At 38.9% G+C, this 25835-nt stretch overlaps 2 protein-coding genes across 3 annotated transcripts in view; one reads left to right on the forward strand and one right to left on the reverse strand.

Moving 5' to 3' along the window:
• Positions 1–1969: 1969 nt before the first annotated feature.
• Positions 1970–25821, reverse strand: SLC25A40 (solute carrier family 25 member 40). Of its 2 annotated transcripts, XM_034402482.2 has the most exons (11): positions 25613–25821; positions 24511–24631; positions 24238–24297; positions 23731–23837; positions 19500–19567; positions 15311–15432; positions 11763–11936; positions 8339–8448; positions 5226–5307; positions 4177–4257; positions 1970–2153 (listed from the first exon to the last, which is right to left on the reverse strand). In XM_034402482.2, exons 2-11 carry the CDS (start codon positions 24605–24607, stop codon positions 2035–2037), a joined length of 1020 nt encoding a protein of 339 aa, XP_034258373.2. In that variant the 5' UTR covers positions 24608–24631; positions 25613–25821; the 3' UTR covers positions 1970–2034. The 2 variants fall into 2 exon arrangements, with proteins under 2 accessions (XP_034258373.2, XP_034258375.2); XM_034402484.2 differs by lacking the exon at positions 4177–4257 and having other exon boundaries at positions 25613–25820.
• Positions 25408–25835, forward strand: part of DBF4 (DBF4-CDC7 kinase regulatory subunit) — a 36646-nt gene continuing 36218 nt past the window's right edge. The window contains exon 1 of the mRNA XM_034402481.3: positions 25408–25657. The gene's annotated coding sequence lies outside the window, so the exon portion shown is untranslated. The remainder of the gene's footprint in view (positions 25658–25835) is intronic.

Here is a 25835-nt window from a genome sequence, read left to right on the forward strand (position 1 = left end):
TCTATAGTTGTACTATTTCTTGATGACTGGAATATTCCCAGATTACATTCAGTAGCACTAAGCAGTCAAAATCAACTGTAGAAATTGATTTCATTATCATTGGAATCTAATTATTCAAGACAAATGCTTCTTTAAAGTATCAGTGTATTTTATCAATAGTTACTATACAAATACAGGTAGTCCTTCACTTATGACCACAACTGAGCCCAAAATTTCTATTGCTAAGCAAGACAGTGCTATAGACAAATGCTAGGAACAATGATTATTCGAATACTGAAAACTTGCTTTTTATCTGGAAAAATCGCACATATATATTGCTGTACCTGAAAGTCAATCAGTGCTTCAAAACTGACAGCACAAAGAAAGATGCTGTTATATTTTCTTTCTTCCTTTGCAGTTTTCAATATTGCTGAACATATATATTGATGAGTCACAATTTGGCCTAAAATTGTCTTTAAAAGCTTTAACCATATTGTTATCATCTTTTGGGCACAGAATTATATAAGAGTAGCCATTCTGGATGAATTTTTCCATACGTCACTTTAATGAGATCATTTACATAGTATTAATCAACATGGAATTGTTTTCTTCTAATCTATAGAATATTACCTGTTCTTTTCACTCTTGTTACTCTTGTATGACACATGTAGCAAACAGGACTACATAAAGCAGTTCTGGCTGTAAATATTTTTTCACGGAAGGACCAAACACTTCATTTATCCACTTGGTGAAAAATTGCCTCATGACCCAAGCTTTGCTGTTTGCTCTCCACATCACATGGAGTTTCCTTTTTAATGACATGCTTCTTGAAAACTTGCAGGTTTTCACTATGATAGAAGTAGTAGAGGCTTGATTTTTAAGACCCCACTAGCATTCCCACATTTGTTTTGTGGGAATGCTAGTGGGGTCTTAAAAATCAAGTAGTTTTTGTGACCTGGTAATGCCTTCTCCTCTTTTGTGAGGTAGGTTGTACTCTGCATTTTTTTCCAAAAAAGTTTGGTCTCATCAGAGTTAAAAAACTGATGGGGAATAAAACCATCAGCCTGTATGAAATTCACAAGTGAATTGAGCAGCCTTTTTATTAGCACTCACTGCCTTGTCATGCCTCACATTATGGATGGCAGTCCTCTTTTCAAAATTATCAAACCAACCATGGCTGGCTTTAAAAACTTCAACACTTTCACCACTTGGTGCCGGTTTGTTTTTCAAAAGATCATCATGCGACAGATTCACTTTTTCACATATCATGCCTTCTGACATGTCACCCACTGCTTGTTTTTGTTTACCCAAATTAACAACAATGTTTCAAGTGTTTGGGAACACTTCTTTATTCTTCTAGGCACATTATATTCCCTAGCAAAATCAGTAATGTGAATGCCCCTGTCATATTTGTCTGTTATTTCTTTTCCTCTTTTTTTGCTCATTGGTGGTGCGAAGCAATTTTCTTTTCTGTTCAATGCTATTACTCTTCTTTTACTTAGGACCCATGATTAGAAGAAAAGCACAAAAATACACAAAATGACCACAGAAACTAAGATTGCAAGAGGATGTGCATAGGGCCAGAGATAACACGTGACCCTTTGTTTTGGCTGGAAAGGACAGCGAATCATAAGGCAGCTAAAATCAACAAGTTCTAGCTTGTGCGTTGAGTACCAAAGGAATGACAAGTACTAAGACAAAATTTTTGAATAAAATGTATCAAGTACCAAATTCTACAACTTTCAGAGCAGTCAAATACTGAGGTACCACTGTATGTATCTGAAAATTGCTTTAAAATTTATGTACTCACTTCTTTTGCAGAAACATGTGCTTATTTCAATCTTTTCTCTCCCATATGTTTATGCAAGATTATATTTTATGTTTAAAGCATGATAGAGTTTTTTTTGGATATCAAACATACAGGGAATAATTCTGAACATAATGTTGGTAGAGGCATGGATGCATATGTGGACTAAAAACTGTAATAAAATACAGCTTATGTGGACCTTTATGCATACTAAGTACTGACATCATTTCAATTTTACAGAAACAACATTAATAGTTCTTCATATCTTTGTCTTTATTTAATCTACGAAAGAAAGTTTTCCCATATTCATATGTGCTGATCATTATGGCACAAGCAGGAGCAATTTTTGTCAGTCTTGGAATAATACCTGTGGGAAAGAAAAATTATAGGTATTGAAAAATGAGGTATCACAAAAAACTAGATATTGAAAAAAGACCTTCCAAAACAATATACTCGTCTATAAAACCACTGCTTGCTTTTTTACATTCCCAAAGAAGTATTTAAGATGGATCTGTATAACTTAATGCTACACACAAGCTAACAATGTAGTTACTCAAATCTGTATTAAAACATGCTTGAGAATAAATTCTGTATAATTGGGATGTTAGTCAAATTATTGTTTGATTTTATTTATTTACCGTATTTTTCAGAGTATAAGACGCACCGGAATATAGGACACAGCTTAGTTTTTGGGGAGGAAAATAGGGCGAAAAATCTGCCTACCAGGTATTCATCTGGCTAGCGTCCTTAGACTGGTCAGCTTCAGCACATTAGCTTGCTGGTTTTTTATTCTCTGCTTGGGGATAAAAAACAGCTTCTAAGGCACAGCTGAGAGGAAGCAGCAATGAGAAAAGCAGGCAAAGCACAGGGAGATTGCTTCACTCAGCTAGCGCCTAGTAAGATTGCTCATTAAAGCACAGCGGAGTCGAGGGAGCAGGCAAAGCTGGGAGGATCGCTTCACTCACTAGCGCCTCATTACCGCCTTGTTAGGGCTGAAAAAAAGCTTCGAAAAAGCTACATTCGGAGTATAAGACGCACCCAAATTTTCAGCCTCTTTTAGGGGGGAAAAGGGTGTGTCTTATACTCTGAAAAATATGGTATATTTATTTTTTTGTATCCTGCATTGATTATTTTTACAAATAGCACACTTTTCTCCTATTTTCCCCACAACAACAACACTGTAATACGGGTTGGGTAAGAGAGCCTAAAGTCACCCAGCTGGCTTTCATAACTTAGGTGAAACTTGAACTCATGGTCTTCTATTTTAAGCCTGATACCTTAACCACTAGACCAACACAAACATAAATGTACACATAATGGCAACTCTGACAAATCTCTGATATTTGCAATCTTTACAAGATTCATTCATTTGAGCCATTAACTACAAGAAAATATTTTGTGTAAGTATCTTAGCACGTAATAGCACATGATAGCACATAAGAAAAAAAGACTTGGAATATAAGCTATTTTTTTGTCACCTTTGATTCCACCTCAAGCTGATATAAATGTTGTGATCTAGGCTTCTTGAGTCATTAAAACACACGAGTAGTTCCAAAAACCTCTTTTATTGCAACAGCTGTGAATTACTTTCATTCACAGCTGAGTCCCAATTAGTTGCAAAAAGTCCTTCAGGAGAATTCCTTCGGAATAATCACCAACCTTTATCTCCTTTGACACTCTGTTCAAACAGAGATGCCGACTGGGAACAGAATTAACAACATTGCTTTCCTGCAAAAGTGCCTTTGCTCCTCTTTTAAGCCAATTATGTCCACGTCTTACTCCTGAGTCGTCCCTTTTGTTTTAACTTTTCGTGCCTTCTAGCAGCTCTGCGCATGGGCGCACTAGGAACAGGCTCCTCCTGTTCCTCTGCCTCTCTGTTGTCTGACTCTGGAGGCTCTGGAGTCCGCGCATCACTCCCAGATGACCCTGGCCCCATCTCTGCCTCCAACGCAGAGCCCTCATCTGGGCTTTCCCCAGACTTCAGGATTGATCCATGTTCCTGTCCAGCCTCCTCACTGTCCAACTCCACTGCCAGCTCCGTAGGCTGCTAGCAGACCACAACACTAGACTTTTAAACATATGGTTATATTAATGTATCAAAATTGTTTTATTCTACTTTTTAATATACTTAATATATCCATTTCTTATATAGCCCTTCTAACAGTCTTTCATCAAAGACGGTAATAAATATTTCCAAACTAATTTATTGAGTTATTCCTAAGATTTTATTTATTTTCAAGTTTTATTTTTCAAAGTTGGCAAAACAGTTTATAGGGAAATCTGCAATATAGTAAAGCATTCTTAGATTATGTAGTAAAAACTTCGATATTGCTATATGTGTAATATGTAAAAATAAAATATTTTACAGTCAGCAGCAAACAAGAATTTACCAGTAAATAATCCAGTAAATCCATTTTCAATCACAATTCTCTTCATTACTTCCAATATTGATCTAGTTTTCTTCTGTTGAGCTGAGTAAAAGAAAACACATCTCATTTTTCTACACTTTTTTAGTATGATTTAATGTCAACTTTGTTTTACCCACTGTATGATAATAACATTAATCTTGAGAGAGACTATTTTCAGATGGGATACAGTGAGAATCTGTTCTGAACATTTCTTTTAACTATAAGGCGGTTTTTAACAAGCATAAGATTTAAAATAAATCCACTTAAAATGACACACAAAAACGCTGCAAAACAAAAGCATCTTACTACCATATTTTTTGCTCTATAAGATACATTCCCCACCCCCCCAAAAAAGTGGGTGGAAACAGTGCCGGTCTTTTGGTGAATAGCAGCCGGGTCGCCGCAGCGGGGTTCTTTTACAGTACTGAACCCCACCTCTTCTGTTTTTGTCATTGCCCGCCTCTTTTGTTACTTTTCTGCAGTCAATAGCCAAAGCTGGCATATGAGAGGACACTTATCTGTAGTCCTCTCAGGCTCCGCCTGATATTTTTTTGTCTTGTTTTCCTCCTCTAAACCTAGGTGCGTCTTATGGTCTGGTGCATCTTAAGGAGCGAAAAATACAGTATATTCCTTATAATCAGAAATCATATTTCTTTTAGTCAGAAGGTACTATACTAACTTTTAGAAGTAAATTTTGCACAGTAGTATTTGTAATAAAATCATTGTGCTTTCTATCCTATGTTATAAACAAGAAAAAGTCCTTTTCTAATATGACATCAGATTTTTAAAAATGTGTCCAAAAATGTATAATATAATTTAATATTTTCTGAATATTATTTTCCTCCTTATAGAGGTAACATTGTCTGCAACTATTCTGCTGATTCCAAGTACTCTAGGATTGAACATATTCAATTCTTGATATTATAAACACATCAATAATAAAAGCCTGCAGCCCCAAATAGAGTTTTGTATATACTAAAATAGGAAGACATTACGGAACTAGAATACTTCTGAATCTTAAAAAAACTTACAATGTGTAATATCAAGTTCCCAAAGCTCAGTCTGTCGATGTGTTTTTATTACATCAAATGGTAAAGTTAATGTAGCTGCAATCTGCAAGGAAAAATACTTTTGAATGTTAAATGGCCAAAATGCAAATAGTGCAAATAGTGTAACTTTCAATATTGGAATTTAAATGTTTATCAGAATTAACGTGATATTATTAAAATATGCATTTCTATTTTAAAAAATTTATTAAGAAGTATAAATGAAGAGAATAATGATACAAACTACAAAAAAATAGAAAGAAAAAAAGGGATATAAAAAATGAAAAAGAGAAGAAGAAAGAAAAAATATGTACAGTCAAAGAAAAAAGAAGCTACACCCTTTTTGAGTTCTATGGTTTTACATATCAGAACATAGTAAAAATCATCTGGTCCTTTGCAGTTCTTAAAAATAGGTAAATACAACTTCAGTTAAACAACAACACATGACATATTACACCATGTCATCATTTATTTTACAAAAAGAAAGCCAAAATGGAGAAGCCATGTGTGAAAAACTAAGTACACCTTATCATTCAATAGCTTGTAGAACCAGCATTATCAGCAATAACTTGAAGCAATCATTTTCTGCATAACTTAACAGTCTCTCATGGTTGTGGAGGAATTATGGCTCACTGTTCTTTACAACACTGTTTCAGTTCTGTGGGCATTTGTTTATCCACAGCTCTCTTAAAGTCCCACCACAGTATTTCAATCGGATTGAGGTCTGGACTTTGACTAGGTTATTGATTCTTCCCCACCCACTACCCACCCCAGCCATTCTATTGCAGATTTGCCGGTGTACTTGGGATCATTGCCCTGTTGCATGACCCAATGTTAGCCTAGTTTTAGCTGTTGGACAGATGGCCTCAGATTTGAATACTTTGGTATACAGTTCATGGTTGATTCAAGGACTGCAAGGTGTCCAGGGTCCTGCAAAACAAGCCCAAATCATTACTCCTCCACCACCATGTTTGAGAGTTGGTATGCAATGTTTGTGCTGATATGCTGGGTTTGCTTTTCACCAAATATGGCCCTATACGTTATGGCCAAACATCTCCACTTTGGTCTCATTTGTCCAAATACACTGTTCCAGAAGTCTTGTGATTTATTCAGATACAACTTTGCAAACATAAGCAGTGCTAGCATATTCTTTTTTAGAGAGAAGAAGCATTCTCTTGGCAATCCTTCTAAATAAACCATATTTGTTCAGCCTTTTTCTAATTGTACTGTGATAAATTTTTAACATTTAAATGCTAACTGGACAGACAATTGAAATAAAATACCAAATATTGATTTTATTCTAAATCAGGAGCTTATTCCTACTGAGAAAATCTAGCTGGAGTAAAACATGTGAAAATTTTAGCAAGTTGTAACTGTTCACTAAAACAAAAAAGTTACTACTTGTATTGTAGTAGTTTCAACTATATAACAACTTTAAAAAATAAACATAAAAAATATCGAAAGCCTAATTTAAAAGAAGACTTTATAAAAAATAATATACATAAGCAACATTTTTGTAATCAATCTCTGCTTTGTGCATATATTTACAAAGAATAGTGATGAGGTTCTTATAATGTAATAACCAATTCAATAGCTAGTTATTTTTACAACATTTCATTAAATTAAACTACATTGATTAAATTAAACTACATTGATTTGACTAACTAAAGACAGCTGGGCAGATTTTCTTTTTGTCAGTGATCAGTTTAGCTAATCAAGAATGCATTACACATATAGTAGTTTAGCTTCAGCAAAATATTTAACATATCTACGATTAAATCTTGATAAATAAAATGAATGGCAAAATGTGAACTTGACAATGCTACTATTAGTTGGATGTCAAACATATTGAATAATCATACCAAAAGTGTACATGTCAATCTTGAAAATGTCTTTGCTCAGTCTTAGACCTTGCACTTTCAACAGATGGATACATGACTTGGATCCAGCGTTAAAAAATATTATGATGAGAAATATAGTCAACATAAAGATGTTGTGTTTTCTACATATAAAAGTTCTGGAAGGATCAAAAGTCTTCCTAGCATGGGGTGGAAGAGATGATATTAAGCAGCAGTACATGGAAAAGTACTGTGTTTTAGTGGAGGACAAGTTCAACATGATTCAACTATGAATTACAGGCTGCAAAAAGCAATCAAAAACAAAGTAAATGTAATCCTACTCTACATCAACAGAAGTACAATATTAAAATCGAGCGAAGCCATTCTTCATTTATATTTAGCATTGATCAGGCGACACCTAGAATACTGGACAACACACTTAAGGAAGAACATTTACAATCTGAAAGACAATTAGGATGGTAAAAAATCTTGAAGAAAATTTTTCCAAAATGACTGGAAGCACTAAGAATATTTAGCCTAGGAAAGAAAAGACTACAAAATGACATGATAACTGACTTCCTAAGAAAAAAAATCCTAAAAATTAAACTTTTCAATGACATTACATTGATTCTCTTATCCTATCCATGCATATAATATTCTGGTTATAATTATATGCTATCAAATCAACTCTTGGTGATCGGATAGACTTCCTCCAACATGAACAGTTCCCAACCTGGTCCTTTAGACTTCCAATACTATATCCATTGTGTTTGTAATAAGAGCCTGTCCATCTTGTTGAGGTTTGTCATCTTCTTTTTTCTTTCACCTTTTCCAGTATTAAGAGAGCTAGGTCTTAGCATTTGTCCAAAGTATATTTTGTGCCTGGTGGCTTGCACCTTAAGTGAAGTTTAATCTATATTTTATGGAGTGATCTATTTTATGTTTTCTTGGCTATCCATGATATTTTCAAGAGTTTTCTCCAGCACCAAAGCTCAAAAGTATAAATCTCCAACTTTTACTTCCCTTGATTGAGCATCTGGCTTATCATCTAGTTGTATGCCCAAAGCAGATGAGTTCCTTCTTACTGATCACTATTTCAAAGAACTTCATCTAATTATATTTTTTTAATTTATTATTTTGTTCAATCAACATCATTAATTTCAAATAAGACTAAAATGACCAAATATTTCACAAATTTATGAGTGCTTAATATGCTTATGTTTTCTTATATGAACTATTAGCAACAGAAATGTGGCTTACAGAACCGGCTGCTGCTCCTGATGAGAAGATGATAAAAAATGTTGGCTCATGTGAACTTGATTTTTTGCATAAGTTCATCTTGAAATATTCATAATTGTACCAGTAGAGTGCTATGGGATCAAATAGTGAGACATTAAAAAGCTTGAAATTGCAATTGATTGATTTCTTATGTGCTAAGTTCTTTTAGAAATTTGAAGTGCAAGAGAAACTTTTAAATGCTTGTATGACGCTTGCCCTGGCAGCAGTCATCCCTAGCCTGGCTGCACTCACAAAGGGCCTGGCATCCTCAGTAGCAACCAGAGGAAAAAGATGATGAAGGTCAGCTGGGGGCAGCAGGAGTATATATAGTGGCAAAGGTGGTGGTGGTGGGAGAGATACAGTAGGTGGTAATGGGCAGTTGAAGTGCACCTTGCAATGTAAATGTGGGCAGGCTGTCAAGTATTTGAATTTTGACCGTGTGGCTGCAGGGATGCTGCAATATCCATAACTTCAATAACCAGACAGAAGTACTATTCATTCAATGCCATCATACCTTCAAATGAACTGAAGATACTGAAAGTATTTGTTATTGAGCAAATGGTTATACCCATACCATATAAGATTAGATCTGAACAAATAGATCAAATCATTATATATTGACAAAGAAAAATATGTTGTATCTTGACATACCTTATCTATTTATCGATCTTATATCATCTTTCATCTAATAAAAAAGCTGTCATCAGTTGCCTATTTGATCATGTGCCGTGGTGGCATAGTAATGCAGTATTGCAGGCTAACTCTGTATTCCACTGCCAAGAGTTTGATCCTGACCAACTCAAGGCTGACTTAGCCTTCCATTCTGTTATGATCCAGATTGTCAAGGAAAGGCAGGCCTCTAGGGAAGTAGTAAATCTGAACAGGCTTACTACTGGTTTGCTGGCTGCGCATGCGCGTTATGTGTGCGCATGCACAGTGTGCACCATGCACCAAATGCGAGGGGCGCCTGTGTGTGCCCAGTGCACACCAAAAGGAGGCATGGGATAAGTAGAACAACGTGGGGGGAGTGATCAGCTGTGGCACGCAATCTTTTTTTTTACTTTTAAAAGCATTTTTTAAAAAACCTATTCGGCTGAATAGGTTGTAAAAAAATGCTTTTAAAAGTAAAAAAAGACTCTGATGATCGTGTGACTCAGCTAGGATCATCAGAGCCTTTTTTACCTATTCAGCCGAATAATTTGTAAAAAAAAAATGCTTTTAAAAGTAAAAAAAAGATCACGCACCACAGCTGGGATCGTCAGAACCTCTTTTTTTTACCTTTTAAAAGAATTTTTTAAAGGAAGCAGCAAGCAGGCAACTGGGCGATTGGGTGGGCAAGAGCAGGGTGGCCAGGGATTTTGGCTACCGGTTCTCCGAACTACCACCCGCCATCATTACCAGATCAGCCGATCCGGTCCGAATAGGGCGCATTTCACCCCTGCTCTAGGGAGTCCTTTATTGCTCTAAGTAAATATTCCAACAAATGGCCCTCTAACGACCGGTAAGGCTCCACCCCATATTACCCTGAAGGCAGCCACTCTCAGTCCCCCAAACAATAGCCTATATAGAACAAAGAAAGTCCACAGAGTAGGAGCATGGTCACAGAGCAAGGGCCAGGATCCCAAGTCCAGTCCACCCAATTAAGTGAGTCCATGAGGCAAAGTCAAGACAAAAGGCAGTCCTCAAAGCAAAGACAAGGTACAAAGCAAAAGACAGACCTCAAGGCTAGCCAGGCAAAAGGCACGAGTCAAAATCAGGGGAATGTAAGCCAAAACAAACAATTGTTCCTGGCAAAGACTAACTCCCCACAACTTCTCTTTAAGTCAATCCATTCAGGTGTTCCTTGTGAGGAGAAATAGCCAGCGATGGGTTCCTCCCGGTTCGGTCCGGTTCGGCCAAGCCGGTAGCGGTGACGATATAACGTCACCAAACCAGTTCTCCCCCCCCCGCCCTCCCACTCCCCCACCCCCACATTATTCTTACCTTTTATTTGGTCCCACCCCCAATCTATTGCTGCCTCCTGAGTCCCAGCTGATGACTAGAGGGAAAAAAACTGTTTAAACTCTTGCCGCGGGGCTTCAAAGGGCCGTCCTACAGCTGATCAGTGTTAAAAGCAAACAAATGAGTCGGGTCGTAAGTGCGAGGACTGGTCGTAAGTGCGAGGACCTTCCAGAAATGACTGACCAGCTAGCCACGCCCACCTAGTCACATGACCTCCATGCCACACCCACAAAATAAGCCCCGCCCACAGAACCGGTAGTAAAAAAATTTAGAACCCACCCCTGGAAATAGCGCTTCTCTGAGTTTGCCTATGCTCTGCTCTCTGTGCCCTTGGATCCAGTGGGGGAACAGCTGTTCCTCATCAGAGGGGATTGCTGCCTATCAGCATCACTGCCTGTCAGAAGCTGATTCTCCCGTGTCTGTAAGGGCAGGCAACTCTCCATCCAGTTGACCACTTCCCCCAATGCCTGAGGGGTCTGGGACAACATCATCCTCACCCCCTGGACTTTCCAAAAATTCCAAGGGAGATGTGTCATCCCCATCAAAAGACCTTGGTTCCAACTCCTCCTCTTTTGAACTGGGCTCTGATGGGGCCATGACACATCCTTCCAAGGTCAGTAAAATGAGTATCCAGATTGCTGGAGGCAATATGCTGATTCTGTAAACTGCTTAGAGAGGGCTATAAAGCACTGCAAAGCGAGATATCAGTCTAAGTGCTATTACTATTGCTATTGCTATTTATGACTTACCTGTTTGGGGATGAAGTTTCTATAAAGCATGAACATTGATACTGTTCAGATACTGTGCTAACGCATAAAACAGTTTATTTAATTTTAATTTTGGCTGAATATGATGTGTGAATGTAACCAACTGTGATTTATGTATAAAGCATATTTAGAAAACCACACTTAAGATGATGTGTGAATCCAATTACAAACAGTAGCATAAAAGAGTTTTTTCACCTGAGCATTATTTTAATTCTAGATAATTGCAAATAATAATAGAAATATTAGCATCTATCAATGTCCAAAACTCTTCCTTTGTCAACTATTGAAAAGCTTAACTCTTCTGTTTTAATAATAGCTAGGGATAGCTATGGTTCCAGCACTGAATTCTGTCAAAAACTAAAGGGCAAGATGATTTAGTTAATATCTGAAGAAAAAAAATGCTGGTATAAAGCCAAAATCACCATCTAAAACATTATAAAAATAGATTTGTATTCTATTAGCTGAGGAAAGTAAATTTGAAAGATGTATCATGTACCTATGATATGCATATATTTTACACTTGTAAAACACAACTGTATTTTTAAAACTTACATCTCGTGAACCCTAAAATCCTCAGTAGAAGAGAGCTTGTAGTAACCAGCACATATAAAAATATGTATTTCTGAAAGAAGTCATACCTGAGAATGGCACATCTCTAAGGATAGTGGGACCCCATCCTTTCCACAGTGAAAGCCAACCATTTTGGGTCACACCTGTACTGATGCGAGCAAGCAGTTGTGTGTAAGTCAATCGTCCAGACTGTATTCTTGTTCTAATCATTTCAATTGGACTTATTATAGTAGCAGAAAATACTAAATTTGAGACAGAAAGAAACACAGTGCTCAAAATTTACAAACTTTTTTCTGCAAGACATTTGTTTCAGTATATATGCCCATATCTATTATTTTTATGCATTAAGCATTTCACTACATAATAAACATAGCTATTGATCCAACAGTATAATTCATCCCAGAATTGTTAGGAGTCAGTTATCATATACATTTAATAAATTATTAAATCAACTTTCATGTAAAGAATTCAAGATGCCAACATTTTTTATTGTTCAGATTGATTCTAAATTCAGTGAGTGCTTCATTAACCCAGATTTATTGTGATGAGAATGAAATGCTCTAAATGTAAAATTTCATGGTCCTCTGTGTTTCTCATATGTGGAATTAATAAGTTTTCAGTTTTGTTTTTAATAACCACAATTTTTTTTACAAATACTATTTGACAAACAATTTAATACTATGGATAGATTGAAACACACTAATTTTACAAGCCAAATTCTCAAGATGTTCTGCATCCCAATTGCTAATATCAGAAAGGAAGTAACAATCTGAAAAACCTCTAAAAGATGCATGGTCCCAAACCTGACCCTTTAACATTAGTTTCAGGCATTAAGAATGGTTCACCTTTTCTTTTCTGATACTCAGAAGCAAAGCACAAAACTTACAAACTACAGGTAGCCCTTCTTTCTTACTGACCACTCATTCAGTGATGATTCAAAATTGTGACTATGCTAAACGAGTATGACAGGTCCTCAAAGTTCCAGACATTGCAGCATCCCCATGGTCACCTAATCATGATGCAGGTACTTTGAAACTTGTTCACATTCACAATGGTTGTAGTATCCTGCAGTCATGCGATTGTCATTTGCTGGCTTCCCACAAGCAAAGTCAATAGGAAAGTTGTCAAGAAAGATTGTAAGTCATTCTGGTAAGATTCTGGTCTTCCTGCATGCAAATCCTGCCATGTGATCCAATTTCTGACTTTCCTACATATGTGCCCCATGTGCCATCTAGCTCCAGCCTTCTTGAACACATACTGCAGCAGTCCTCCCCCAGACTTCCCCAACACATGCATGACCTGTGCTGACCCTCCCAAGTCTTCCCCCAACTTACATGCAGTCTGTACTGTTCCTCCCAGGGCTCCCCATCCTGCTGCAGTATTTTCATGCCCCTTACCTGGAACATCTGCCATTTCCTAATTAACAAGCCACATGTCTTAGATTTACCTTGGCAACTGGAACTGCCGAAATATTGCCACTAAGAAATATGATAACATCTGCATCACTTTGGAATGGCAATCCTGTTCCAATTGCCCTTGTAACCCAAGGAATACTTTAATAAATTAATTCTATCAGCAGATAAAATTAAAGGGCTGGCTCCTTAGCTCGAAAACTTCATGAATTGAGCCTAACTAGCTAACTACTATATTTCAGATTTCGATTAGTAAGAGGTCATAGTCAAAGGAACAGTGTCGTACAGTGTTTTGTGTTTTCTAAGTCCCTTTATTTTTAATTTTATAGATTATTCTTTATTCCTCTTGCAATTTGTCCTCATTTCACTTTGCATAATGGGCTGCACCTGGTACCTTACTCATCAGGTTTATAGCCCCAAAGTCAGTGCATGGCTATGAGGCTTCTTTACCCCTCTTTGATTACTAGGCTTCAGATCACTGCATCTCCTTTGTAGAGCTACCATAGCAGAATTTTAGGGAGAAGATGAAAATAAAGATTCTTCCTTCCACAGGGATCCTTAACAAATCTGTTCATTCATGCATTTGCTTATAGACTCCAACATGGATCACATATACCCTGAGAGCCATTTTATACCACACACAAGTCAGGTATAATTGTACATAACCTACTGGAGTTGGTATTAAACTTGCTCTAGACAGCACAACCAACTATTATCCCTAATTAATTGTTAAGGAAAACTTTAGTCATTATGAAAATATCACATTTTCATAAAAATATCACTTTTGGACACCTTACATTCCACCATATATCACAGCATCCAGACATATAAGATTCTATTGACACTGGGCTTGTCTCCAACCTTCACTGAAGCCCATGGGCCAGTTCTTCAGGAATGCTTCAAATGAGCTGTAGAACACACACTGCACTTCTAGGAAGCCCTTGTCCTCACTTTGGAAGTGCTACTTTCCAAAACGCAAGTTGCAGAATATGAATTTCACCTCCAGGAAGTCCTTATCCCTCAACTTCCTCTATTGGATGGAGTCCTGGAGAATCAGCCTTCAGTGAGAAGTGGAGACAAGCTCAGGGCCAACAGAGCCTACGTGCCTGGATCCTTGAGGGAAGTGTAAAGCAGTGGAATGTAAGGGGGCCAAAGGAGCAGAAATGGGGGAGGGGAGTTGAAGGAGGGACAGTTGTGCAAGACAGCTTTTGCAGGAGGTTCCCAGCCTTACAAACAAAATTTCAACTAACACTAAACAGTATGGTTATGTGATCTTTTCCTTAACGACTATTTTAGTGATGGAACGACTATTTTAGTGATAGAAATTCTAGTCCAAATTAGGATTGTAACCCTAGGACTACAAATAAATTAAAATCCCTCCTTCAAATAAGGTTTATGACAGCTATTGTGGGAAACTGGAATGCATCTTTCAGAGACTTTCTTCCCAATTATATATGAAATGTGCTTTAAACAAGAAAATGCCTGAACAAATAAATATAATTCAAAACTTGTATATTACAATGACAACTGTATAATTTGACTGTACAATGGAAACTGGTCTTTAAAAAACTGCTACTCATATTCTGTTGTCCTGCTAGTTAATAATACTCTAGGCGGGGAGTCCCCAACGATGCCGCAGACTGGCCCTGATCCACAGCTTGTGAGGAAACAGGCCGTACAAGCGATCAAAGCCCCATCTATCCACACGCAGGATTCATGCAGTGCACGAAATCACGCCCCTGTTCTGTGGTAAAACCATCCTCCATGGAACTGGTCCCTTGTGCCCAAAAGCTTGGGGGCTGTTGCTTTAGGTCATGAAATAAGACAAATTTTGCATATACTGTATGCTATATTCAGATCTTACATCAACATATTTACCATGCTCACCATTAAGATTTAAGTTTAATCAGTGTTAGCTTAGATAAGGTAAAGAAGGGGGAATTCAGAATGGAAAGAAGAACTATTCGTGCTAAAAGTATCTCCTAACTCTGAGTCATAGTTAAGACACCATAAAATATTACACATGTATTAGGTAATATCCTTAGATAAGGAATGTACACTTCTTGACCATAAAACAGAGAAATAATTAATTACACTCATTTATTTCACAATGAATATTTGCTATGTCATCATACTGGTTAATTTTTAATATAAGATTTGTTACAGTAAACAATTAACAGTAAACTACAGATTAGTAAACTCACATCTGGCTATGGCACCTGCAATAAGTGGAATGTAGACATTATCTCCTAATTTATAAACGAGGGCATCACGTAGTTGATCATAGCAGGTAAAATAAATTACTGTAGTTGGAACTGAAACTGCTCTAAAATTGAAATATAAGCATTTAATCAGCTTCTTAATGATTTCAGTTTTACTCAAATAATTGTCAAACTTCTAGCTAAAATATAAGCATTTTAGAGTTGGTCTTTGGCCATAGTTCATAGAACAAGACACATGTTATACTGCATGTCAAGATGCTAACATTCACATATAGATCATGGGCCCTTCAGGGATACTTCCTGTGCTGAGTAAAATATTTAGACACACTGTTTTCTCTTTAACAACTTATATAAACATGTTAGAGAGCATGTTTCCCTCTATTAAGTTATTCAAGTAAACACTTTAAAGCAAAGAATTCTAAAGGCCAACAGTTTTGGTTTCTTTTTCAATTTGTGCCCCAAAAGTATGGAGAACAAACAATGGTACAATTATTACCAATTCTGGAGAGGAAATAAGCAAAGCACAGGAATGGCTGTATGTTTTATTACCCATTATAGGAGAATCATGTTCATTAACGAAAGATATTAACATATACATAATGAAAAAGTAATGAAGGTGCTTTTGAAAGTAACCAGAAAGCATATCCCACATAACTTGCAAAGGGTCTGCCACCGAAGGCTGCTGCTGCTATCAGGCAGCAGAAGGGACTGTCCTGCAGGGCAAGGAGCACAATGATGCCTAAATGTGTGTGAAAGCCACCCATTTTTTATCATGGCAGTTTGGAGGTGGGGAATTTTACTGTAGCAAAAGCAGGGTTGGACTGGCTGGGCTCTGTGGCTGCAGTTCCTTCCTCCACATTATCAAATAGGCATTTTGCATTTCTCCTGACTGAGAACTAATGGTAGAGAATAATGATCCGTGTGAAATGCTTTATTCAATAGTTACTAGGACTCAGGAGGACTTGAATGAAAGAATTTATTGGTATAGGACTAGTCATCAAGTTGAAAAGTTTAGGTTGTGGTTGTGTTTTTGCTCACCTTTCTCATAGTTAAAAGCTGGGATGGGGGTGGGGGAATTGAATCATTTGGGATTGTGAAATCTAGCCCTAACCAATCTGGTGGGGTCTAGGACTTTTTGCATCTGCCACATACTGCCAACCCCTTCACTTCCATTCTCCAGCCACCTGCTGGGAGGCGTGGCTGCTTGTCCCTTAGGGCAAATCACTGGAGTATAATGATCCCTCTCTGAAATACTCATGAGGGGGGAGGCATAGGTGGAGGACTGGGGCTCAGCTGAGTCTAAAGGCTCGCTGTCAATTGGCTGTGGCTGGAGGGCGGGGGTGAAGGGGGTCCAAGCATGTGGTGGAGATAAAAAGTGATCTGGTGAGAGGAGACTGAATGATGGTATATTATGGTTGGTAGAAAGAAGATGATATTAAGTGGTACCTAATTAACTGAAGGGACTGGATGCTGTACTCTTCAGAAACACCTCAAGTATCTGTATTGGTTAATTGTAGATTGTGTGTATGAGGTGGAGGATATGGGCCTAAACATGGACTTTTATGGAGAGAAGAAGGGGGAAAGCTCCGAAGGAATGAGGGAAAGTTGCAACATTCCAATAATAAGGGGCAGAAAGAACTATTAGGGTAGATACGGGCCGGCCGGCCCATGGAGAATGCTCCTGGATGGCAGAATTTCAAGGCCCTGCTTTGTCAGCTGCTGCTGCTAAATGCTAAATCAATTTGTTACAAATTTTTATTGAACTTTTATTGTAAATAAAAAGGTTGACATGGCACATATTACTGAGATTTATCTGGGACATGAGGGGAGATTCCTCTTTCTGCCTTCTTGTTGTGGCCTGCAGGCTGCTAGCAGAGCTAGCAGCAGTCAGACAAGGAGGAGGAGGGGAAACCTGGGCCAGCTTCGAAGCCTTTGGAAGCCTCTGATGAGGAAGCAGAAGCAGAAAAAGATGCAGACAGGGCCTTCTGCCCGCCCCAAGTAGAGAAGCAGCTGTCTTTGGGACCTAAGCTGAATGAGGCGGAGGAACAGATGGGGCCCATCCTAGATGCGCATATGTGTAGAGAGGAGAGGACAGGAGAAGACAGCAATGGAAGGCAATAAGCCGGATCTCAGGGAAAAGAAGTCACAGACACTAGCCACCCAACCCTGGCTGGGAAATAAATAGTAGGGGTTTGGGAGTGGTCACAGACAACTGTTTGTTTTTCAGTGTACATCAATCAAATTGGATTTTTTTGCCAGAACCAGATTTGTTGGGACTAATTGCTCTGTATATGAGGTGCCAACTAAGTCTCCCTGCTGGGAAACAATAGATAGTGCATTTGCCTCAGTCAGTGTGAACAGGGACTCTTTCTGCTTGGCTTAATCATTGAAGGACTTTTTATCTTGAGTTCTCATGTGAACAGAGACTGTTCGTGCCATTTCATAAAGAGAAAAGACTTTCATTTGTGACTAATTATTTATGATTTTGTCTATCTAACGTGAATAAAGACTGTTCCTACCCGTTTTTTTTAAAAAGGGGTGTGTTTTACTTGTTGCTTGCGAAGGCTGGGTCAGAACATTTCTAGGTTCCATAAGTGGCACTGACTCTAGGATAGAGGAGATGTAGTGGCCATCTGAGATACTCCAGAGGCATTCAGAACACTGCTCCTCAGACCGCTGGGTGCAAGGTCCTATTTATTGAGTTCGGCACTAAGAGAGATCATTTGGGGCTTTTGTAATTGTACTAGCTATTTGCTGATTAGCAGTTTCCCTGCCTAACCATGTTGGCAGGTTGATGTCTTCCCAGGGCATGGAGTCTGAGATAGTTTGAGAGTTCATGGTCATCATGATAGCCCCAGGACATTCAGAGCCTGATGCATAATAGCAGTCACGACTTGGTTTTTCTGTCACACTAGTAGCAGTATGCTCTGAAATTGAGGGAAATACTAATTTCTTTCTTGTCATGGTCACTCCCTGATGAGCCTTCAATTATCTGGTGCCACCCCTCTCTGCAGAGAAACTGGTTCTATTAAATTGTACTCAGCTTTAGGATAGGAGCACAATGGCGGAGGCCATGAAGCTAAATCTTGCAAGATTATCTTGAGGAAATTTGATTTCGTCAAATTTCTAAGGAAGCACTCTTGTGCTCTTGCATATGATAGTTTAGCAGTCTCTGTGCTATGTCAATGTCTGCCCTAGCTGGTTAAGACTATCAAAGAGGGATTAGTGATTGAATCTGGATAGTGGCTAATAATTCCTTGAGGGGGAAAGTCATTCTGCCATTTCTCAAGAAGATAATGGTGCACCCTTTCCCAAAGAGGCCATCACTTGACATTAGTAATCTGGACAGCTTTTGTCCCGTTTCCAACTGTGGCAGGAGGTAGATTGTAAATATATAGTTACAGTATTTTTTTTTAGTTTTTTATGCACACTGCAGTCACTTGTTGAGACTGGTAGACACAGAAATCAAATGAATATTTTTTTTTCCTTTAAGCTACCTACTATTTTGCTTATTTTAGAATTGATTAGATTTCCTAATCTAATCTTCTTCTGTGGCAGAAGAAATGCTGTTTTCCAAGGTTCATCAGGCTGGGTTCATGCTGGTCAAAGCAGAAATATTTTGGGGGAGGGTTTTAGGAAGAGCAAGGGAACTATTTTTTACAATTTTTACCTCCCTTTCCTATCATAACTTTCTTCATTTTTCTGTGTCATGTCAAGGACTTTAAGACTGACCCATTTGAACCCTTCTTAAACGTAGCTGCTTTTAACTTTCAACTATTCAAAAAAAATTTTTTCTAACACTATCTTGATTTTTTCAAAATGCAGGCCAAGTACTACTCCTTCTGGGATAGGAGAATAGGATATAATAGGATTTATATAGTAACATATAAAAATTGCTCTAATTAATATAGCCCAGGACACATACATAATTTGATTAATTAGAATACACATTCCTATGTTTACTTAACTTTGTACCTTAAGGCAACTGTTGGCAGTAATAGAAAAGACATTAATAAAATTACTTTTCAATTATTTTGTTACTAATTTTGCTATCAATCTTAAACAGAATTGATAGTTTCATGATTCATTTTAACTATTTATTTTTATTCAGGTTTGATTTTAATGTGAGAGATTAATCAAAGGAAGAAAAAATAAAAAACTTATAACTTACAGTGAGGGTGGCAATCCACTCCACAATGCTTTCACACCCTCTCTTTCAACAATTTTTGCAAAAGCATCCTAAAAGAAGGAAAAATAGTGATATGATGAGTTGTAGATTTCTTGAACTATGTACCAAACACTATGTATTTAATCGTTTTAAAATTTTTTTTTAAAAAAACTGGCATACTGTGGATGTGTGGCATCTGTGTCAGAGCACTCCCAAACTCACACACCCACACCCAAACAAACACACTTAATTTTTTGTCATTTGAAAATAGACCTGGGCATTCTAGGGCCCACAGGCAATGTCTGGCCCTTTGGTTGTCCCTATCTGGCCCATGGGGACAGGGCCCAGAGCAGCAACACCATGGGTGAAATGCTCCCAGTTCAGACCGTATCGCCCGATCCGGTAGCGATGGCGGCGGGTGGTTCGGAGAACCGGTAGCAAACATCCTTGACACACACACGCCCTGCCCACCTAAGCCGTGCAATCATCAGAGGCTTTTTAATTTTTAAAAGCATTTTTTCTACAACCTCTTCTGCCGAAAAAATGCTTTTAAAAGTAAAAAAAAGCCTCTGACAATCCCAGCTGGGTTGCTTGATTGTCAGAGGCTTTTAAAAGCATTTTTTTTACAACCTCTTCGCCAAAGAGGTTGTAGAATTTTTTTTTTTAAAGAAAAAAAGCCTCTGCTGATCAGGCAACTCAGCTGGGATCGTCAGAGGCTTTTAAAAGCATTTTTTAACAACTTCTTTAGCCAAAGAGGTTGTAGAAAAAATGGTTTTAAAAGTTAAAAAAAAAAAAGTTGGCCACGCCTACCCAGTCACATTACCCTCCCCACCAAGCCACGCCCACAGAACCTGTGTTTATTTATTTATTTATTTTATTTTATTTCTCTACCGCCCTTCTCCTGCGGGACTCAGGGCGGTGTACAGCCAAGATAAAACATAGCATATAAAATTTTAAAAACAATTTAAAAAACAATTAAATAATTTTGGCCCAAGTTTAAAACAACCCAATTAATACCGAATTCAATTAAAAACTGAGAGGATGGGATCAAGCCAGCCCAGCTAGATGGAATAAGTGTGTTTTTAGGGCCCGACGAAAAGTAGTAGCAAATTTTACATTTCACCACTGAGCAACACCCTATTGTTTGGCCCTCCACAACAGTCCCTGTTTGAGAGGCTGATCACCCTCATCATGCTTGCTAATTTAAGTTGGACCTGCATGATCTTCTGTGAACATCTCTTTCAGTGTTTGTTTTGTTTGTTTGTTTTATTAGATTTATATATCGCCCTACTCCCGAAGGACTCAGGGCGGTGAACAGGCAAAAAATAAAATACATAAATACAAAATTTAAAAGCAGAAATAAAACCAGATTAAACAATTTAGCCCGAGACAAATTTAAAACATCCCAATAATTTAAAAACAGATTTAAAATTTTCGATTTAAAAGAAAAGGGGAAAAAGGTTAGGCCAGGCCAGCTTGCTGGAATAGGAAGGTCTTAAGAACGTTTTAAGAGCGTGGCGGAAAGTGCGCAGATCCGGGATCCTCTGTATCTCCGGGGGGAGCTCATTCCAGATAGTGGGTGCCCCCACAGAGAACGCCCTCCTCCTGGGGGCCGCCAGTTGACACTGTTTGGCCGACGGCACCCGGAGGAGCCCCTCTCTATGAGAGCGTAGCAGCCGGTGGGAGGCTATTTGTGATAGTAGGCAGTCCCGTAAGTAGCCAGGTCCTAAGCCATGGAGCGCTCTAAAGGTGGTAACCAAAACCTTGAAGCGCACCCGAAAGACCACCGGGAGCCAGTGCAGCTCGCGCAGGAGAGGTGTTACACGGGAGTGCCATGTCGCTCCCATAACCACCTGCGCGGCCACTCTCTGCGCCAGTTGGAGCCTCCGGGTGCTCCTCAAGGGGAGCCCCATGTAGAGAGCGTTGCAATAGTCCAGGCGGGAAATGACGAGGGCATGAGTGACTGTGTGTAAGGAATCCCGATCCAGAAAGGGACGCAACTGGCAAATCAGGCGAACCTGATGAAAAACCCGCCCGGTCATGGCTGTCAAATGCTCTTCTAAAGACAGCCGTGAATCCAGGAGAACGCCCAAGTTGTGAGCCCTCTCCGTGGGGGCCAGCAATTCACCCTCAATAGTCAGTGATGGCGTCAACTGACTATATCGGGATGTCGGAAACCACAGCCACTTGGTCTTGGATGGGTTGAGCCTCAGCCTGTTTCTCCCCATCCAGATCCGCATGGCCTCCAGACACCGGGACATCACTTCAAGGGCATCGTTGGGGTGGTCTGGGGTGGAGATGTACAGCTGGGTGTCATCAGCGTACTGGTGGTACTTCATCCCAAAACCACGGATGATGTCGCCCAGCGGCTTTACATAAATGTTGAACAAGAGGGGCGAGAGGACTGAGCCTTGTGGCACCACACATATGAGGGGCCTCAGGGTCGACCTCTGCCCCCCTGCCAACACAGACTGCTACCGGTCGGAGAGAAAGGAGGAGAACCACCGCAACACAGTGCCCCCCACCCCTAACTCTTCCAACCAGTGCAGCATGATACCATGGTCAATGGTATCGAAAGCCGCTGAGAGGTCTAATAGGACCAGGACAGAGGAGCAACCCCTGTCCGAGCCCTCCACAGATCATCGACCAACGCGACCAATGTCGTTTCCGTGCTGTACCCAGGCCTGAAGCCCAACTGGAACGGATCCAGATAAGCCGATTCATCCAGATACTGAGGGAGCTGTCGCGCAACCACACTCTCAACAACCTTCACCACAAAGCGAAGGGTGGAGACCAGACGATAATTAGCCAACACTGCCGGGTCCAGGGAAGGCTTCTTGAGGAGAGGCCTCACCACCGCCTCTTTCAAGGCGGCGGGGAAGTCACCCTCACCCAATGAAGCATTTATAATCCCCTGGAGCCAGCCTCGCGTCACCTCCCAGGAAGCCAGCACTAACCAGGAGGGGCACGGGTCCAATAAACATGTGGTCGCGTTCAGTCCACCCAGAATCCTGTCCACGTCATTGGGGGTCACAGGATCAAACTCATCCCAGATAACATTCTCAAGACCTGCCTCAGTCATCCCCCCTGACACTACCCAGTCGGAGTCTAGGCCTTCCCGAATCTGAGTGATTTTGTCATACAGATACTGAACAAAATCCTCGGCTCTACCCTCCAATCAGTGTTGATCTGATGAAATGCTCATTTGAAGTATGAAGAATTTATCTATAAACATATTACACCTAGAAAAATGTTAATTTATATAAATATATATATTCATATCTATGTACTGATCTTTAAAATAAAAATAATCAAACCTTGTTCCTTCTTAAATCAAGAAACATTCGTATCAAATCATTCAAAATTGAACTAAGAAGATGTAATAAACCAGCCCCCCTAATGTTTTGGGCATCAGGGACCAGTTTCATGGAGTGGGTTTTTCTGCAGACCAGAGGGGGCATGGTTTTGCCTGCTGCCTGCATCCTGCAAATGGGACTTTGCTTGTTTGCATGACCTGGTTTCTGGCATGTCACAGACCAGTGCCGGTCCACAGACTGGGATTGGAGACCCCCCGCAATAAACCACAATGAGCTAAACGCTTTCCACCAAGATCAGCTTTTATTTGAATGGAACTGTGAATTTCAAGGGACAAAAAGTGCATCAGTAATCTATGATACTAAGAACACTTTATAACTATATTTACATTTGTGTGCCCATGCAGTTTCCTTGCACATTTTAAAAGTGGATTGCCACTCCTTTTTTCCTAAGGCTGAGTCAAAGTGATTGCCTGCAAGGACCCAGCTATTTCCTTGCCTAAGGTATGATTATAACATACCAAGACTGGCCTGTTATATAACATGCTGAATAATTAAACTACTATGTGGATTTGGGTTTGCACAACATGATAGGCTTCAATGTTATTGACTAGATTATCATATGAACACATCTCAACTATCACGTATACATATCCTACTGCTTACAATAAATTAAGTGACAGGAATTAATTAATCAATCATATTTTTTATTTTCTTACTTTCTATTATATTAACCTTCTCATTCACAATCATTGGACAATGCTGTACCAAGCATCTTATAAAATGTGAATGCAATAGGCAAATTTAATTTTAAACTATCATAATGCAATGAAGTGTGTTTCTCCCGAGTTTAAAATACCGTGAAACTATCTAATTAAATTTCAATTTTTATTTCTTCTTCAAAATGCATTTTTTCTTACCAACATGCCAGTAAAACGGGCAGATGTCTTATTCCAGGTTTTGCCAGTTCCATTTTCATAAAGATAAATGTGATCAGTCAAACCATCAGAATCCAAAAAAGACTTTCCTGATAAAGAAGTAAACAAGAAATCTTTTCTCCTAAGTGTTGCAAAGGGGTTGATGAAATGCAGCATAAACTGGAGGACTATATACTTATCTATATATAAAGTTCGTACAGTATCCTTAATGTTACATGAGTGTCATAGGCAAATATAATTGTGTAATCATAATCTCATTTTATAAAATTAAAAAAGATGTCTTAACAATTTCTAAAGAAAACGTATCAAATGTCATAACCAGCATCAAATAAAATGTATGTTCATCTTATAAATGATCAGCAAGTGCAAATAATATTTCTAACATGGACTTAAAGAGTAATATCAATTTCATAAATGTGAACCTTTGAGAAGAAATTATCAAATTTTATCTCCCATCAACACTGCAAATACATAAAGATATGGTTTTACCTTTCAGGTTTGGATTGCTTTGGGCCTGTAGTCGAACTTTGACAACATCTAGAGGTGTCACTAAGACAATCAAACAACCAACATGTTAAAATGCTTTTTTATGTTTATAAATAGATTGTTAATTGATTAAAAACAGAACTAGCTAACTTTAACTAAGTGAAGAAAAACTTAAGCTCTGCTTTCTAGACAACAGTTGAATTTCATCTGAACATTGTGACAATACTATAAAAGCAGACTTAGGGAAGTTTAAATGGTTCTAATATTTGATCTTACCCAAAACGGATGTTAGAATAGCACCACAACAGGAAGAGACAATTTGCTGAAAAGTTGTGATTCTATAGGATCCATTTCCTTTGTCTTCACAACCCATTTTTCTTGGGGAGGGGGGGGGGACCTGTTAAAAAATAATTAAACCTTATGGCTCCGATCTGTCACTGGAGAAACATTCCAGAATCCAGTTAGAATTTGCTTCAATGCAGACTAGGATATAATTCCTAAAGCAATTTAAAAAAACAAACAAACTTTTTTTTTCTTTGAATCACAGATACTCTCAACATCTATGGATTATTTGAGATATTGCTGACCCCGTAAAACATAGGAATTGCCATGCACAAGAACAAAAGATACTTTATGTATTATTTCTGTTAATTGGATTGGCTCAAACCAGCACACAGAGTCCAAAGTGTACAATCCCTAACATGCTGGTTTCAAAGCAGTCAAGCTAGTCCTTGGTTTATCATGAAATCTTTTGAATGACCTTAAGTGACCACCTAGATCACTCAGCCTTCTCTATTGCAGTAATTCTGTAGGCTGCTGGGCCTCTTTTCAGAGGAAAGGAGGGCTGAATAAAAATCTCCCAAGTGAAGGAAAATCTTGAGATGTTTTCTTGCAGATCATTCGCTACACAAATTAGGTAATAACACCACCAGTGCTTGTAAGGAGTGGAATTTACTCTGTTTAAATTCTAGTGACCAACACTGTCAGTGTTGGTGGGAGAGGTCTTGGGAGATTCTTTGATTAAGCTGTTTGTTTGGCAGTTCCTTGTTTGGGACATTGTTCACTTCTTAATTGGTGGTTTTAACCTTGGAGTTAATCTATGCTCATTTGGGTGTTGATTGCTGGTGGGGAGGTATTTTGTTTCAACCCTGACCTACAAATATTCTCTTTTATTAGTATCTTCTGAGATGGTCCCTCTTCAAGTGTGGTATCAGTTGCTATGTCCCTTATCTTGCATGGAATTCACCCAGGTCTTTAACATAACAAAAGCTAATGCCAATTCAATCAACGCCTCCTCCGCACTTCTTAAGGATTATCCCCTCCCCCCCTCCCCTCTATTAAAAAGGCATCATGCCCTCTTAACATCTGGGAAATCTACCGAGGCCGCCAGAAGAGAAGCACCATTTTCTCAGAATCTCACAAGGTATCTCTCAACCACGTTTAGGGGAAAACCGTTCCTTTAGCGAGAAGATCGGCACGTTTCCGTGCTCCTTGCCTCTCTTCAAGGGCCATTTACCGAAGAGGTGAGGGGGAGGAAAGAGGATGACGGAAAACCACCTTCCTCCCCCAGCGCCCCGAAGAAGGACAAGAAGAAGAAAAAA

This window comes from Pantherophis guttatus, chromosome 4 (genome assembly GCF_059756535.1).
Source record: "Pantherophis guttatus breed Tessera chromosome 4, ASM5975653v1, whole genome shotgun sequence".
Taxonomy (NCBI): Eukaryota; Metazoa; Chordata; class Lepidosauria; order Squamata; family Colubridae; genus Pantherophis; species Pantherophis guttatus.